At 36.3% G+C, this 12,788-nt stretch overlaps 1 protein-coding gene across 2 annotated transcripts in view; it reads left to right on the plus strand.

Annotated features, from left to right (window-relative positions):
• Window positions 1-12,788, plus strand: part of LOC137299077 (semaphorin-5A-like) — a 177,448-nt gene that overhangs the window by 160,970 nt on the left and 3,690 nt on the right. For both annotated transcript variants that reach the window (XM_067831568.1, XM_067831566.1), the window contains exons 14-19: window positions 223-390; window positions 910-1,083; window positions 1,492-1,671; window positions 2,149-2,334; window positions 11,050-11,241; window positions 12,260-12,427. In XM_067831568.1, the coding sequence (XP_067687669.1) occupies window positions 223-390; window positions 910-1,083; window positions 1,492-1,671; window positions 2,149-2,334; window positions 11,050-11,241; window positions 12,260-12,427 (1,068 nt within the window). The remainder of the gene's footprint in view (window positions 1-222; window positions 391-909; window positions 1,084-1,491; window positions 1,672-2,148; window positions 2,335-11,049; window positions 11,242-12,259; window positions 12,428-12,788) is intronic.

A 12,788-nucleotide genomic window follows, 5' to 3' on the forward strand; every position in this document is an offset into this window, starting at 1 on the left:
TGTCAACAATGAATAGCAACTAGCCAATCAGAATGATAAATTATAGACAGTATTGTGTATATTGCCATCTTTGTTCCAAGAGAACAGCAACTGCCCAATCAGAATTGCAAGTCATGGGCAGTATTGTTTATATTGCCCTGTGTGTTCCCAGTAAAAGTCAACTGCCCAGTCAGAATTTCAAGTCCTGGACAGTATTGTTAATTTTACCCTCTGTGTCCCCAGTGAACGGCAATTGGTCCGACTGGTCAGACTGGAGTCCCTGTGAGCAAGTTGGTGCTGACCAGGCCGGGGAGGATTGTCTGTGTCGCCATAGAAACTGTGATAACCCCAAACCCTACTATGGAGGGCGCCCATGTTCAGGAGCTTCAATAGAAGTCACCAACTGTTCAGGTGAGATGGTCTTATTCTACCTTTTTGATTGAATGCTGGAACTTTTGTACTTGTAAAATGATTAATTAACCTGAACAGTATTTTTCTGAAATAAATCTGCTGGACTATTAAACTGGATGTATTTAATGTTACTTGATACATAAATAATGATTACTTGTGGATATTCAGGATAAGAATTTAGATCTTCAGCAGCCTAAGCTTGGTGTAAGAGGCAACTAAATGGCTAAGCGAATTGGTTGGTTGTCATGATATCAATCACTAGATTGTCTGGTCTGGTTATCATACAACCATCTTATTGATGAAATAGTGCTGGGTTAACCATTAAACAACAGCTAGAACACATAAATATGTGTACATAGATGTATACAGATACTCTGAACTGAATCCTTCACCTCCTGTGTGACCTTTATCTCTCTCTGTATTTCTTTTTTCTCTATCAATTCTTTGTCATACAGTAATGCAGGAAGATAACAGTGCATGATGTATGTCTTTACAAAGTTGTATCGTCTGTATTTCCAGTTCATGGGGCATGGACCCCATGGACCCCGTGGTCCAGCTGCTCCAAGACGTGTGGCTACTCCATCAAGAAGCGGGAGAGATACTGTAGCAATCCCACCCCTCGACATGGTGGATTTGGCTGCGAGGGACGCCATGTTGACAGCAAGCTGTGTGCCGGTCTACCAGCCTGTAAATGTACGTACTCTGTGTGTTGTTGAGTGGTAGATGGGTCTTTGTAATTTTCTGTAATGTTTATCATATAACAACTTTAAAAAAACTATCATAAAATTGAGATGATTAATACTTTAATTGTAGCAAAATTGGGGTGAAATATCCATAAATAATGTCCAAAAATTTGAACTTTAAACACAACCAGTATGTGTTGTGCATTTTCAGAACGCTAATTCAGTGATCAAACAAAACATTGTATAAGTTTAACTCGACTATTTGGCCAATTCACATGTGTCTTTATTACGAGACAACTCACAATTCTTCATGTTTCAAATAAGCTGAAAATATACTTATCCCTGACCACTGGACCCAGTTTTTACTGACTACTGGCATGTGAATGTGTACTTGACATGACATGTTTGCTGTTGTCAGTGCCCCCTATTGACGGGAAATGGTCAAAGTGGTCTGGGTGGAGTACATGCACAGCCAAGTGTCAGGGCGGTATCCAGACGCGGCGGCGGACATGTGACCAACCCAAGTTGAGTCGTGGAGGAATCCCATGTATTGGGAACAAAGAAGAAATGAGGATGTGCAACACCCAGAACTGTGATAGTAAGTGATTGGGGAAATAGCATCAGACAAACAAAGTCACAGTTATAAGCATTACAGAAACAGGAAGGGAAACAAAGATGTAACAAATCAGATGTTATTTCCTAGAAACTACCTTAAAGTTATAATCCAACTATCAGTCATGTTGCTGTGATCATTTTCAGTAGCCTGCGTAATGGCCATAGGTTAACTAGCACTGCAAAATAAACCTGTTGAAGTTACAGTCCATGATAAACAAGTGTTCAATTCCAGGACTTGGTTGGTTGTTGTTTAATGCCAACCTCAGCAGTATACCATCTATATGGCGGTGGTCTGTAAATAATCTAGTATGGAACAGACAATTATATGATGTCAACCAAGTCAGCGAGTCTGACCACCTGATCCCATTGGTCTCCTCTGTTTACTGAAGGCCAATATACTAACCATTGAAAAAATATTTCCATCTTCAGAATTAATGACGTTTTGTAAATTTAATTGCAGAAGTGGTAAAATTGACGCCATGGAGTCCCTGGGTGAAGACAAATGAAACACGAGGAGGATATTTCCAGCAGAGATTTAGATTTACATGCCAGGCCGAAGTGCCGGAACGCAAGATGATTAAATCCAAGTACTCAAAAAGCCAGGCCCGTTTCTGTTTCAACAACGATCGAGGCTGTTATACGCCAGGTGAGCTGAAGAACACAATAACATCTGTAGATACGTTTTCCTCCGTAGATAGAGTGCTCAAAAAGTTCTGTAGAATTAGGAGAAAACTGTTCAAAAAGTACTGCAATTGTCGGACATTGGGCGTGTTCCTCGTGTGTCAGAAGTGCGGCTACGGATGACTAGAGGGGTCCGCTGACGAGATAATGCTCATTTTGCTTTCACTGAGAAGATATCGAAGGAGGCCGCCATACTAACACCACAATTCAACTTTGATTGGCTACGAGATTCATCACAGAGATTCATGGCTTGATTTTGTTAGATTTTGATTTACTATTATTTTTATTTGCTGGACGTTAACATCAGAATGGAATGGAACCCAACTTGGAATCACTGCAAGCTTCGGGGAACACCACTATCAAAGGAAATGTGTCACCAAATGCTCAAATCTGAAGAATTCCGAAAAACAGTTTAATCATGTCATGTGATCAACAGATACACCATTGTCCAAATGTCATCAGTGCTGTGTTCCTTCCAACTGATAATGACAAAGGGGCATATTGTTAAACAAAGAGAATTATTCAGTATTCCACTTGTTACTGCATGTTTTTCACAGTGCACAATATCTCACAATCTTCATGACATAGTGTCAGTGTACAAAGTATGTATAAAGTAAAAAAATCCCTTTTAATATATTCCATCTATATTAGCACCAGCATAATCGTTAGAAATAAAGAAATACAGAAATACAAGAAATCCTTGGGAGAGTGGAATAGTCTAAAGTAGACTGTCCAGCAGACAATTAAAAAATATGTAAAGATGTCAAATTTGTACAAAATGTAGAAATAGTAGAAAAAATATAGACCAATCATAAGTACTCAAGAAAATAGTGTCAGTAAAACAACAACGGCGGATATGACAGCAAGTAGTATAAGTCTCGATCAGCGATATATTTTTCAGTCATAACTTAGGCATCATGGGATATCAACCCCTTTATGTCAATTTTACAGCCAATCAGGCAAGGTTAAGAGTTTATCGACAACTGTTTTCAAAATTCTAGTATTTATTTTAACACAAAGTTTGCATATATGAACTGTTAAAGCAACAAGTAAACCAAACTGAGCAAAAAGTAAGTTGATGAATATTTCTGGGGACATTTATTATGAAATTGTGTGCTTGGCCTACACTACAAGAAATAGCCTCCAAAATATTCATGATCAATCATTTTATTCGTGTTCAGTATAATTTAGTTTTGTATAAGTTGACAAGATTGTTAACTATGCAGATACGTGAAATATGTGATATGGAATTTTGGGGGGATAAGAAAGATGAATTATGTATCAACTTCAAATCATATATTTGCAAAAGTAGGCTAAATTGTACTGTCTGTTCTATTCAGTCAGATAAATCAAACTAGGGTTGATGAAATGGTGTCAAGTTGTGACTGCATCGGAACTATGTGCAATATTCAAATTGCATTTGTGTTTGTCTCGATATTGCCATGCCGCATGCCGAACTAGCAACTTTTTGTGAGGGCATGTAAATGTTTGAGTGCATGTCGACATATGCCACGCTTTCCAGGAATTAAGTTCACAGATGATCACAGAATCACAGACTTGTGTGTTGCATGTGTAGCGCTGTATAGTGCATACTACTCAGTGAAGATTGGTTGGAGTAGAAAGTCACGTGGTTCATTCATTGTGTTTGTGACGTGAGGACGTGTGTGACTACTTCACCGTGCAATCGTAAAGCACCAGTTATGTTCTTGTATCATTTCATGTGTTATTTGTGCACCATCACCAACATTTTGTTTGTTTGTGATTTTCTTTTACAAAATAAGCTACGGAATCTGCAGCTGAAAATGTGTTCAGAAATGTTGAAAGAACGAGACCTGCGTTTCAGAGATGGACTCTGAGAGTTGTAGATTTTACATGACAGTATTGAAATGTGTGAACTCCAGTAAATATCACACATATATACCACTATACAGCCCAGTGATTCTGATGAAACTTGGTATGGAACCATAATATTCCATTGGAGTTTAGTGTGGATACGTTTTCTTCCTAGCATGGAACTGAATACTTTTCAAGAGGAATGTGTAGATGACTCTTCTTGTCACCATGGCAACATTCAGCATACTGGGAATTTCATTGTAAATATCTTCTTATGTAACGGAAGAAATTCAGCGAGTATGTATTTATTCTTGAAGAACTATGAAACCTACCAACATGTAAATATCACAAGATTTCTCTGATGGAGTGTAAGGAATGTCCCTATTCTCATGATGTAAATGGTTGATATTTATTGTAAACATGATAATTGAAATGTCGCTATGGTAGTTTCATGTGCTGTCACCATGGTTATATGGCATTACGGTGCTCTGTCTGTATACTGTCATCTGGATCAGCTGATCATCAGCTCTTATAACACAGTTGTAAATAATGTAGCTGCTTTTTGTATAAATGACATCATTTGTGTACATTTACATAAATCTGACGTCACCAAGATGAAGGGAGAGAGCTGCCAAGGACAAAGTTTCAGTATTTTGTAGACATGTAAACGAGAAGGTATGATGATAATTTTGGAAATTTCCAAAACCTCTTCTTTTACATGAATATTTTTATGACACCGAAAGCCAACAATCAGGCTTATGTGTATGATATTATCATAGATTATGTAGAGAATTCTTACAAGGACACACCAAATTAATTACTTGTTCTCCACCAGTTATGGCGTTATTTTTTGTATTCTTTTCATTAATGCTTGTGCACCATCACTGACATTTGTTTGTGACTTCTAGCCTTATCTCTTGATATTTTATGTCTTTGAAGTGTGTTCAGAGATGTAGAATGGACATTTTCTGTGGATAGAGATTCTTAGAATGAATTTACGTGTGAGCTAATGATGATATCACCATGAAACTCTTCAATAAGGTCCTCTAACAAACAAGATTTGAACTGAGAATCATGTATTATTTGAAGTGAATAGAACTCATGTCTTACAATTTGAGGTTCTTGAGAAGCATACAGACGTTGGTATTTACGTATAAGACAAAATAATATGGATATCAACCTCTTCTTTATTCAATACACAATGTTTCTGGACTTTTCCTTGTCCCTTCGTCAGGTGAATGCGAACTGACGGATGTACAGGATATATATACTAGTAATGTACATTAAGCCAGAGTGAATTTGAGAATGTATCTTAAAATGTGGTTTCAGCACAATGAATAATGTCTGATATCGAATTATGATATCAGCAGTCACATTTTCATGATCTGAATATTTTTTCTACTCGCTCACTCTATTGTCTGCTATATGCCATTGTTTGAGGGATCTTCAACAGTTTTCAGGACCAACCTATCTTCTCAAACAGCACAGGGGAACAGACAATTAATTTGTTGTGGCCTTGACACACTGACAACCAAGCATTGTCAAAATCTATTTTTCAAAGAAGAGACGGAGACTTATCGAACCATGTTTCCGGTATTATGTACCACGATAGTGGTAGAAAGGAATTTGGTGATTTTTTGTCAGAAACTATTTTCAGATCTTCTTTAGGCCAGTAACTGATGAAAAAAAATGCAATATTTTCATACTTTGTCTTTAGTCATATATTACAATTATACACAATTTCAGAATGCTCAAGCTTACATGCACTTTTTAAAGATTTTCTCCTAAAGTCTTCCATGTATTTCTATAAAGCGAATTACAGTTTGACATAATGTGAATGTTTCATCCTATTTTTTTCATGTATACTACTCAAAACAAGTTAAGGACACCCTTTTTCTCCAAGGACTAGAATGAATCTGAACAATCTTGGGTGTTCCTGCACTTGTTTTGAGCAGTATACCTCCATGTTCATGTGAGCCAATCAAAAGCATTAACTGCCGTTTTCAAGTAGTAGCATATTTAAATATCATTATTTGTCTTTTGAATAATTTTGACATGTTATTATGCTTGTGTTCATGTGAAATCATGTATCAATTTTTGTTTATAAACAAACACTAAATCACTGCTTTTTATTTATTTTTATTAACATTTTTTAAAATATAATTTTGTTTTCCAAAAACTTAAAAAGGGCCTGATTATTTTTTAAAAAACATATTTCAGTGTAGTAATCTTTGAAAAATTAGGATTATTGTCATGCAATAGAACTGATTTGAATTGACCAATACATATTAAATCAATATTTCAAACAAAAATAAAATTGGAAAAATATATAAATATTGATGTGTAAATTATATCATAAAATGTCGGAACCCATATTTTTTTTGTTTACAATTACTTAAGCTTTCTTCGTATTCTTACCTTTCCAGTGTTTTATTGTTGTGTTTATTTTTGTAAAGTTGTGTTTTTGTTATGTTTTTATGTGTGCAAATCATTAAAAGGTGAAAGAAACATTGAAGATACTGTTTACAGAACCGATACTTTGAGAAGTAATTGCAGTCTGTTTTAATGTTTTCCTCTACTGAATCAAGACCGATAGCTTGTATATACTTCTGATTATTATAGGATTTTACTGTTATTCAAACTGTATCCATTTACAGATATATTTTTCATTTATCTTTGAATACCTCAACTTGATAGTATTTCAACTTGTCAAGGGTAAGAAAAGTGTTGCTGTGTCATAATAATTGTATGCATAATAATAGATCCATGTCTTTTCAATTGTAATGCTTGCAAACTTTGCCCTATGTATGCATAGGATAAATATTGTAAGATGTTAAGAACCACACCTACTTCAGAGTGTGAAACTGTCTTCATATGTCGTTTTATGAAGTCTATGTTATTAAGCAACAAGTGAAAATATGCAACAAGCTCAAAATCTGTGAATGATAGGGCACAAAACAAAGTCATATTTTCATATTTTGAATAAAAATGCAACACTATTCATTAACAAATTTATCATATATTATCTATATCCCAAGCTGCAATACCTCTACACCTCCCAGTGTACCTTCAGTTTAATGCTACTCAAAATATTCTATAAGAAAATATTTCATAATATAATATAATTTTTTTTTTTTTATCATAGTTGACGTATTTGACACAATTTCTCTCGATCTGCACATTTTCATCAATGAATATACTATTTCTCAATTATAGCAAACAGTCCTCATCTCTTATAGAAAACATTTATTTATTGTCTTTATTTATTGTCAATTATGTTTTTTTTTTGTCACATAATAGTCCCTGTTTGTAAATAACTATTATTGTTACGCCTACAATAAACATTTTCTGAAAATACTTTGTGTTATTTTTATTACTGCATGGATCGTGTGATGTCCTGGCTTGTAGATAGTCAATGTGTCTTCAGGAAGGTATCATATTGTGAATTATCAACCAAAGACTGATACGTCAACAAAACAAGTATTCCACAGTATTAACACATTCTACGAAGTACAGAATGGAACTCTGGACCATGTAAACCAATACTACTTGAACACCATAAAAAAAGAACCCAGTATCAACACAAGGGTTTATGTCAGTGCTAACCTATACATAAACATTGATGAGGAAAATATATAGAACTGTATCTAAACCATTACATATTATTGAGAACAGAACACTGTACTGACAGAAATACAGGAGATGATGATGATGATGATGATGATGATTTTGAGATTTTTCTGATCTTTCCAACATGATGCATCGTTTGCACACAGAAAAGTTAGGGACCAGACCAGGCTATTCATGGGGATACATTTGGCCATGGGGTAACCTAGTGGCTAAAACATTACTCATTTTGAAGACCCGGGTTCGATTCCCTGTATGGGCATAATGTATGAAGCCCATTTATGGTATATTGCGAAAAGCAGTGTAAAACGATGATCTGTCACTCACTCACTCACACACTCACTGAAGATGGTTAACTGGGCAGTTGGAAGGGAGAGAGGTTCGGTAGGCCACTATACAATATATATACAACACTGTACATGTATTTCTATTTTGAGGAGAGGTTGAGTAACTCACCATCACCATGGTCCCATATCGGAATAAGAGATACAAAACATTACAGACACAAAATATATTAACAGACATTTTGTTAAATATCTCCATGAAAGGGATGTTAATAATATCAGCAACATGACTACTTCTATATATGTCATTAACAGAGACTAACAGCCTTTGTTTTCTGTCTCTATTGAATGTTCACTATTGACATATCAGTGTATAACATATACGTAGACTAGTTCAACTTCATATTTATGGCACATAATTCACAAAGTTTTCTAAATTTGTTCAGACATTCTCCTTAATCGGCTAGGTTAGTATATCTCAAAACACGAAAAGGACTTTGAAACCTCTACTGTTGCTTTGAGCTAAAAAATCTCAAAGTTTCAAGTTAAACTTTGATTCATGAATTCAAGATGTTTTGAGAAGTTTTTCAGGAAGTGTTAAGGATATGCATGGACCTGTAAAGTCGTATGTAACACAGGTAAGACCAGATAATAGACCGTTTTGTTTCAATAACATATTAACTCTATTTATTTAACTAACACAGGAAAACTCACCAATACCATGATAAGGGATGTAACAACTCAATTTCCAAACACTGTTATCATGAAAGGATGGGACACTTTCATCTAAAGCTGAAGTAGTCATATACCCTGTTGTTGATTGTTTTGGTTTGGGGGAACATTGGAAAATTATAGTGACATTCTGATAGTTTAGTGACATTTAGTGACTGATACTGTCTTCCTGAAGGTTATTCTTGACATCCTGAAAATTTTGACATAAAATCCTTGTCCCATTCTAATAAATTACCTTGTAGCAATATGCCCCATAGGTATCACCTGATCTCACCCAAGCAGTATCTCCTGTGGAAGACATTTTGGATGATATAGGTTTTTATCCCACATCAAACTGTTCAACAGCATCTGTACCGTTATGTATGTGCACATTCTGCATCATGTGTGTGGTGAATTTTCCTGTAGTTCTTTTTCTAATATCAAGGCCTGAGCATGCTTTCTTGGCCAATCGTTGACCCCATCAGGGAAAATGGTTACAGTGTACTTTACAGAGAATACATTATCTCCCTTGGACATGCAAGGATCCACTTCTCTTAGTGTCAAATTTAAGATTTTGCGCTAGCCGTGTTTTGGTTTGTAAGCACTGTTTGTTCTTGGTGTGCCCCTTGGCAACAGTTTCAGACATTCGGCATCCAATATCAAAGCGACATACCCAGGTGTGATTGTCAAGGTTGATATGTATTAAGCCCAACCCACTCTCTACAGTTTGATTGCAAATAAATAAATAAAACATTTACCTGTTAAGAGGTACTCCAGATTTTTCAGGAAATATATTCTCTGAGGCAAACTGAAAGTATGTATTTAGACTTTTATAAAGATCTGTCAAACCTATTCAAATCTTAATTGTATGATCACTCGTTATATATATGATGCCCCAAGTTGTGTCTTAGATACAGGATCAGTTTCATTCCTGTATAGTATGTATTGACATAGCAATGCTTCTGCATGATATGGTTTGTTAACAAATTTAATTACAAAGTTGCAAATTTTCTTGTTCCAGCGCAACACCAACTTTGATTATCTTGGCATTGTATCTCCATTACAATAATAAATGATCTGGACTTATTTACCACCATAGCTTCTTACAGTGCCAGATTTGCATGATGCTATAAATAAACATCCAATCAGTTTTCACTCAAGGGGAGACAACTCTTGTGTTAGATGGAGAGACGTAGCAATGCCATCACTTCCAAATCAAAGCGTGGTTGGTGAAGATGTCCAGGTTATTTATCATAGGAAATTGAGATAAATATCCTTGATAATTGAGGATGGCTTGCCACTTAAATAAGCGCTTCACAGTGAAGTTACAGATATATATGTACACAGTTCAAGTGTACACTGATCCTTGCCTACCTAAGTGCTTCAAGTCCTGCCCCCTATATCCCAGCTTATGACTTTTAATATTGACCACTAATTGTTGTTGTGACTAGTACTGAACTGTTTGTTTAGGGGGATGTATACGACATATATTACACTGTTTGTTTATGGGGAAGAAAACGACATATTTCACATCATAATTAAATGTTACCATCAACTTTATAAAACTGTTTGAAATAAAGAAGATTTTTATTAAATATCTAAAAATAGGCTCAGGTTAGACTGAGTACTTTATATATAGAAACAATCAATAAAACAATGAATGATCACTAGCAATATTTCAAATTGATTATTCTTGGGTGTATGTAAAAGGATACAGTTTTACAAAACTGTATCAACTGACTTAGTTTGTATGTATTGTAATATACTGAGCCAAAAAATAGTTTTGGGTCTTGAATATTTTTGGGGATACTTTATATGAAATAGTGTGCTCAATTCAGCTGCCAAAAAACATCTCCCAAAATATATTCATGACTCCTGTTATTTTTGTCAGTATATATTGTTACTCGGGGAATTCGTGTAAATATTTAATTGCCAACATGTAAAATTACACACAATTTTCACTCCACATGTTGTTTTTTAAATATATGTATGTATACCAATATGTCTATGAAACATTAATCCTCAAATTTGATTTAATTAAGCAGTTGATGAAGTTTTAGGTTTCCATAGTAACAGAATACAGTTGAATAAAACTGCTGATTTAAGTAAAAAGTGTAGGAAGAAACATTTAGAAATCACTTTTTGATATCTCCTCATGTTGCATTGGTGGTTGATATATGTTTGTCATGATGAAATCAAGTTCTATTGTTCTGCGCTGGTTTCAGACTCGCCACTCTTGGTACATCACGATGGTGGGTGGTCAGAATGGGTGGAGTGGTCAACATGTGACCAGGACTGTGAGGGAGGTATGCAGTGGCGACGTAGGTCATGTGACAGCCCTCCACCAATTGGACGAGGGAAGGACTGTGATGGGCACGAGACGGAGGGGAGACAATGCAACACGCATTCTTGTTACGGTGAGGATGTTGACGTAGTTGTTGCAGGGGATGTCACAGATTGAATCATTATCTAATGTACCATGAAACATGAGACTTAACATCCTGCTCTCATTGTCTTCATGGATTATAATACCAAATACAATGTGTGATGTTTCAGTCATGTGTAATGTTTATTCATGTCAAGAAAGATTCATGTAAAACAGCATCATGTTGGTAGAGGTGGATGAAAATGCTTGACAATGACATTAGTATCTATGTTGAAACATCGCACTCACTGTATAAAAAAAGTTGTATTTACATAAATCATAGTCCTCATTCTTTACCTACAATACTATTGGCAAGAGTAGCAGATGGTTTATAAAAGAATAATAGTGTCGTTTGTTGATGAGGCAACTAGGAAAACATTGATTCATCCCTTGGGTGAAAAATCTCTAACTTGTGTCCTCTTTTTTCTGACTGAGAACTGAGAAGATTTGGAAATTCTTCTGCACTATCGCTTTATAGACCCTCTGTCTTCACATATGTATTGACACCTGATATAGACTTGAAGCAAGAAGATTTGGGTCCTTTATTAAAGCATTAGCTTTAGGATCCACAGAGAGGGTTGACTAGTCTGTGAGGCAGCACAATTCCCTTTGAAGAGTTGCATCCCTTTGCTGTGCAAGGATCTTATGAACATGTTTTTGAATTCCAGATGACATTGATTATGGTTGGTTACCCCTAATAGAGTTTTCTTGGATTCCCCAAAATTATAGGAGATTATACAGGGATTAAGTTTTAAGGTTTCAAATGTTGCACTCAACAAACAGCACTCAGGCACATGCTATCAACTCTGAGTCTTTAATTTAGTTTTTGCCTTGCTTAATGCAGGGTAGGAATGTGAGCTACTCTTGGTATTCTTGGACAATCACTCTTACACTAAATCACAGAGTCTTTAATCAAGCTGTGAATGCCAGTAAGTTGCATCTCTCAGGACTGAGAAACTGTGACATTTAACTCAGCCCACTCTCTCACGCAATGTGTGATTGTTCCTCAGGTGAGTGGTCCTGCTGGTCCAGCTTTGGCTCGTGTTCTGTGAGCTGTGGCACAGGGATCAAGGCCCGCAGTAGGACCTGTTTGACCCCAGGCCGGGAAAGGAAGACACCACGTGGATGTGTTGGCAGTACCAGGGACATGCAGACCTGTGAGATGGAGCCATGTGAAGGTGAGGGAACTTTGGGTAATGACTGGAGCCATGTTGAGGTGAGGCAACTCTAGGTTATGACTGAGCCATTTGAAGGTGAGGGAACTCTGGGTAATGACTGGGTCATGTGAAGGTGAGGGAACTCTGGGTAATGACTGAGTGAAGGTGAGCAAACTCTGGGTAATGACTGGAGCCGTGTCGAGGTGAGGGAACTCTGGGTAATGACTGGAGCCAGGTGAAGGTGAGGGAATTTTGGGTAATGTCTGGAGTCATGTGAAGGGGAGGGACCTCTGGGTAATGACTGGAGCCATGTCGAGGTGAGGGAACTCTGTGTAATGACTGGAGCCATGTGAAGGTGCGGGAATTCTAGGTTATGACTGAG

The sequence above is a fragment of the Haliotis asinina genome, chromosome 10 (assembly GCF_037392515.1).
Source record: "Haliotis asinina isolate JCU_RB_2024 chromosome 10, JCU_Hal_asi_v2, whole genome shotgun sequence".
Classification (NCBI taxonomy): domain Eukaryota; kingdom Metazoa; phylum Mollusca; class Gastropoda; order Lepetellida; family Haliotidae; genus Haliotis; species Haliotis asinina.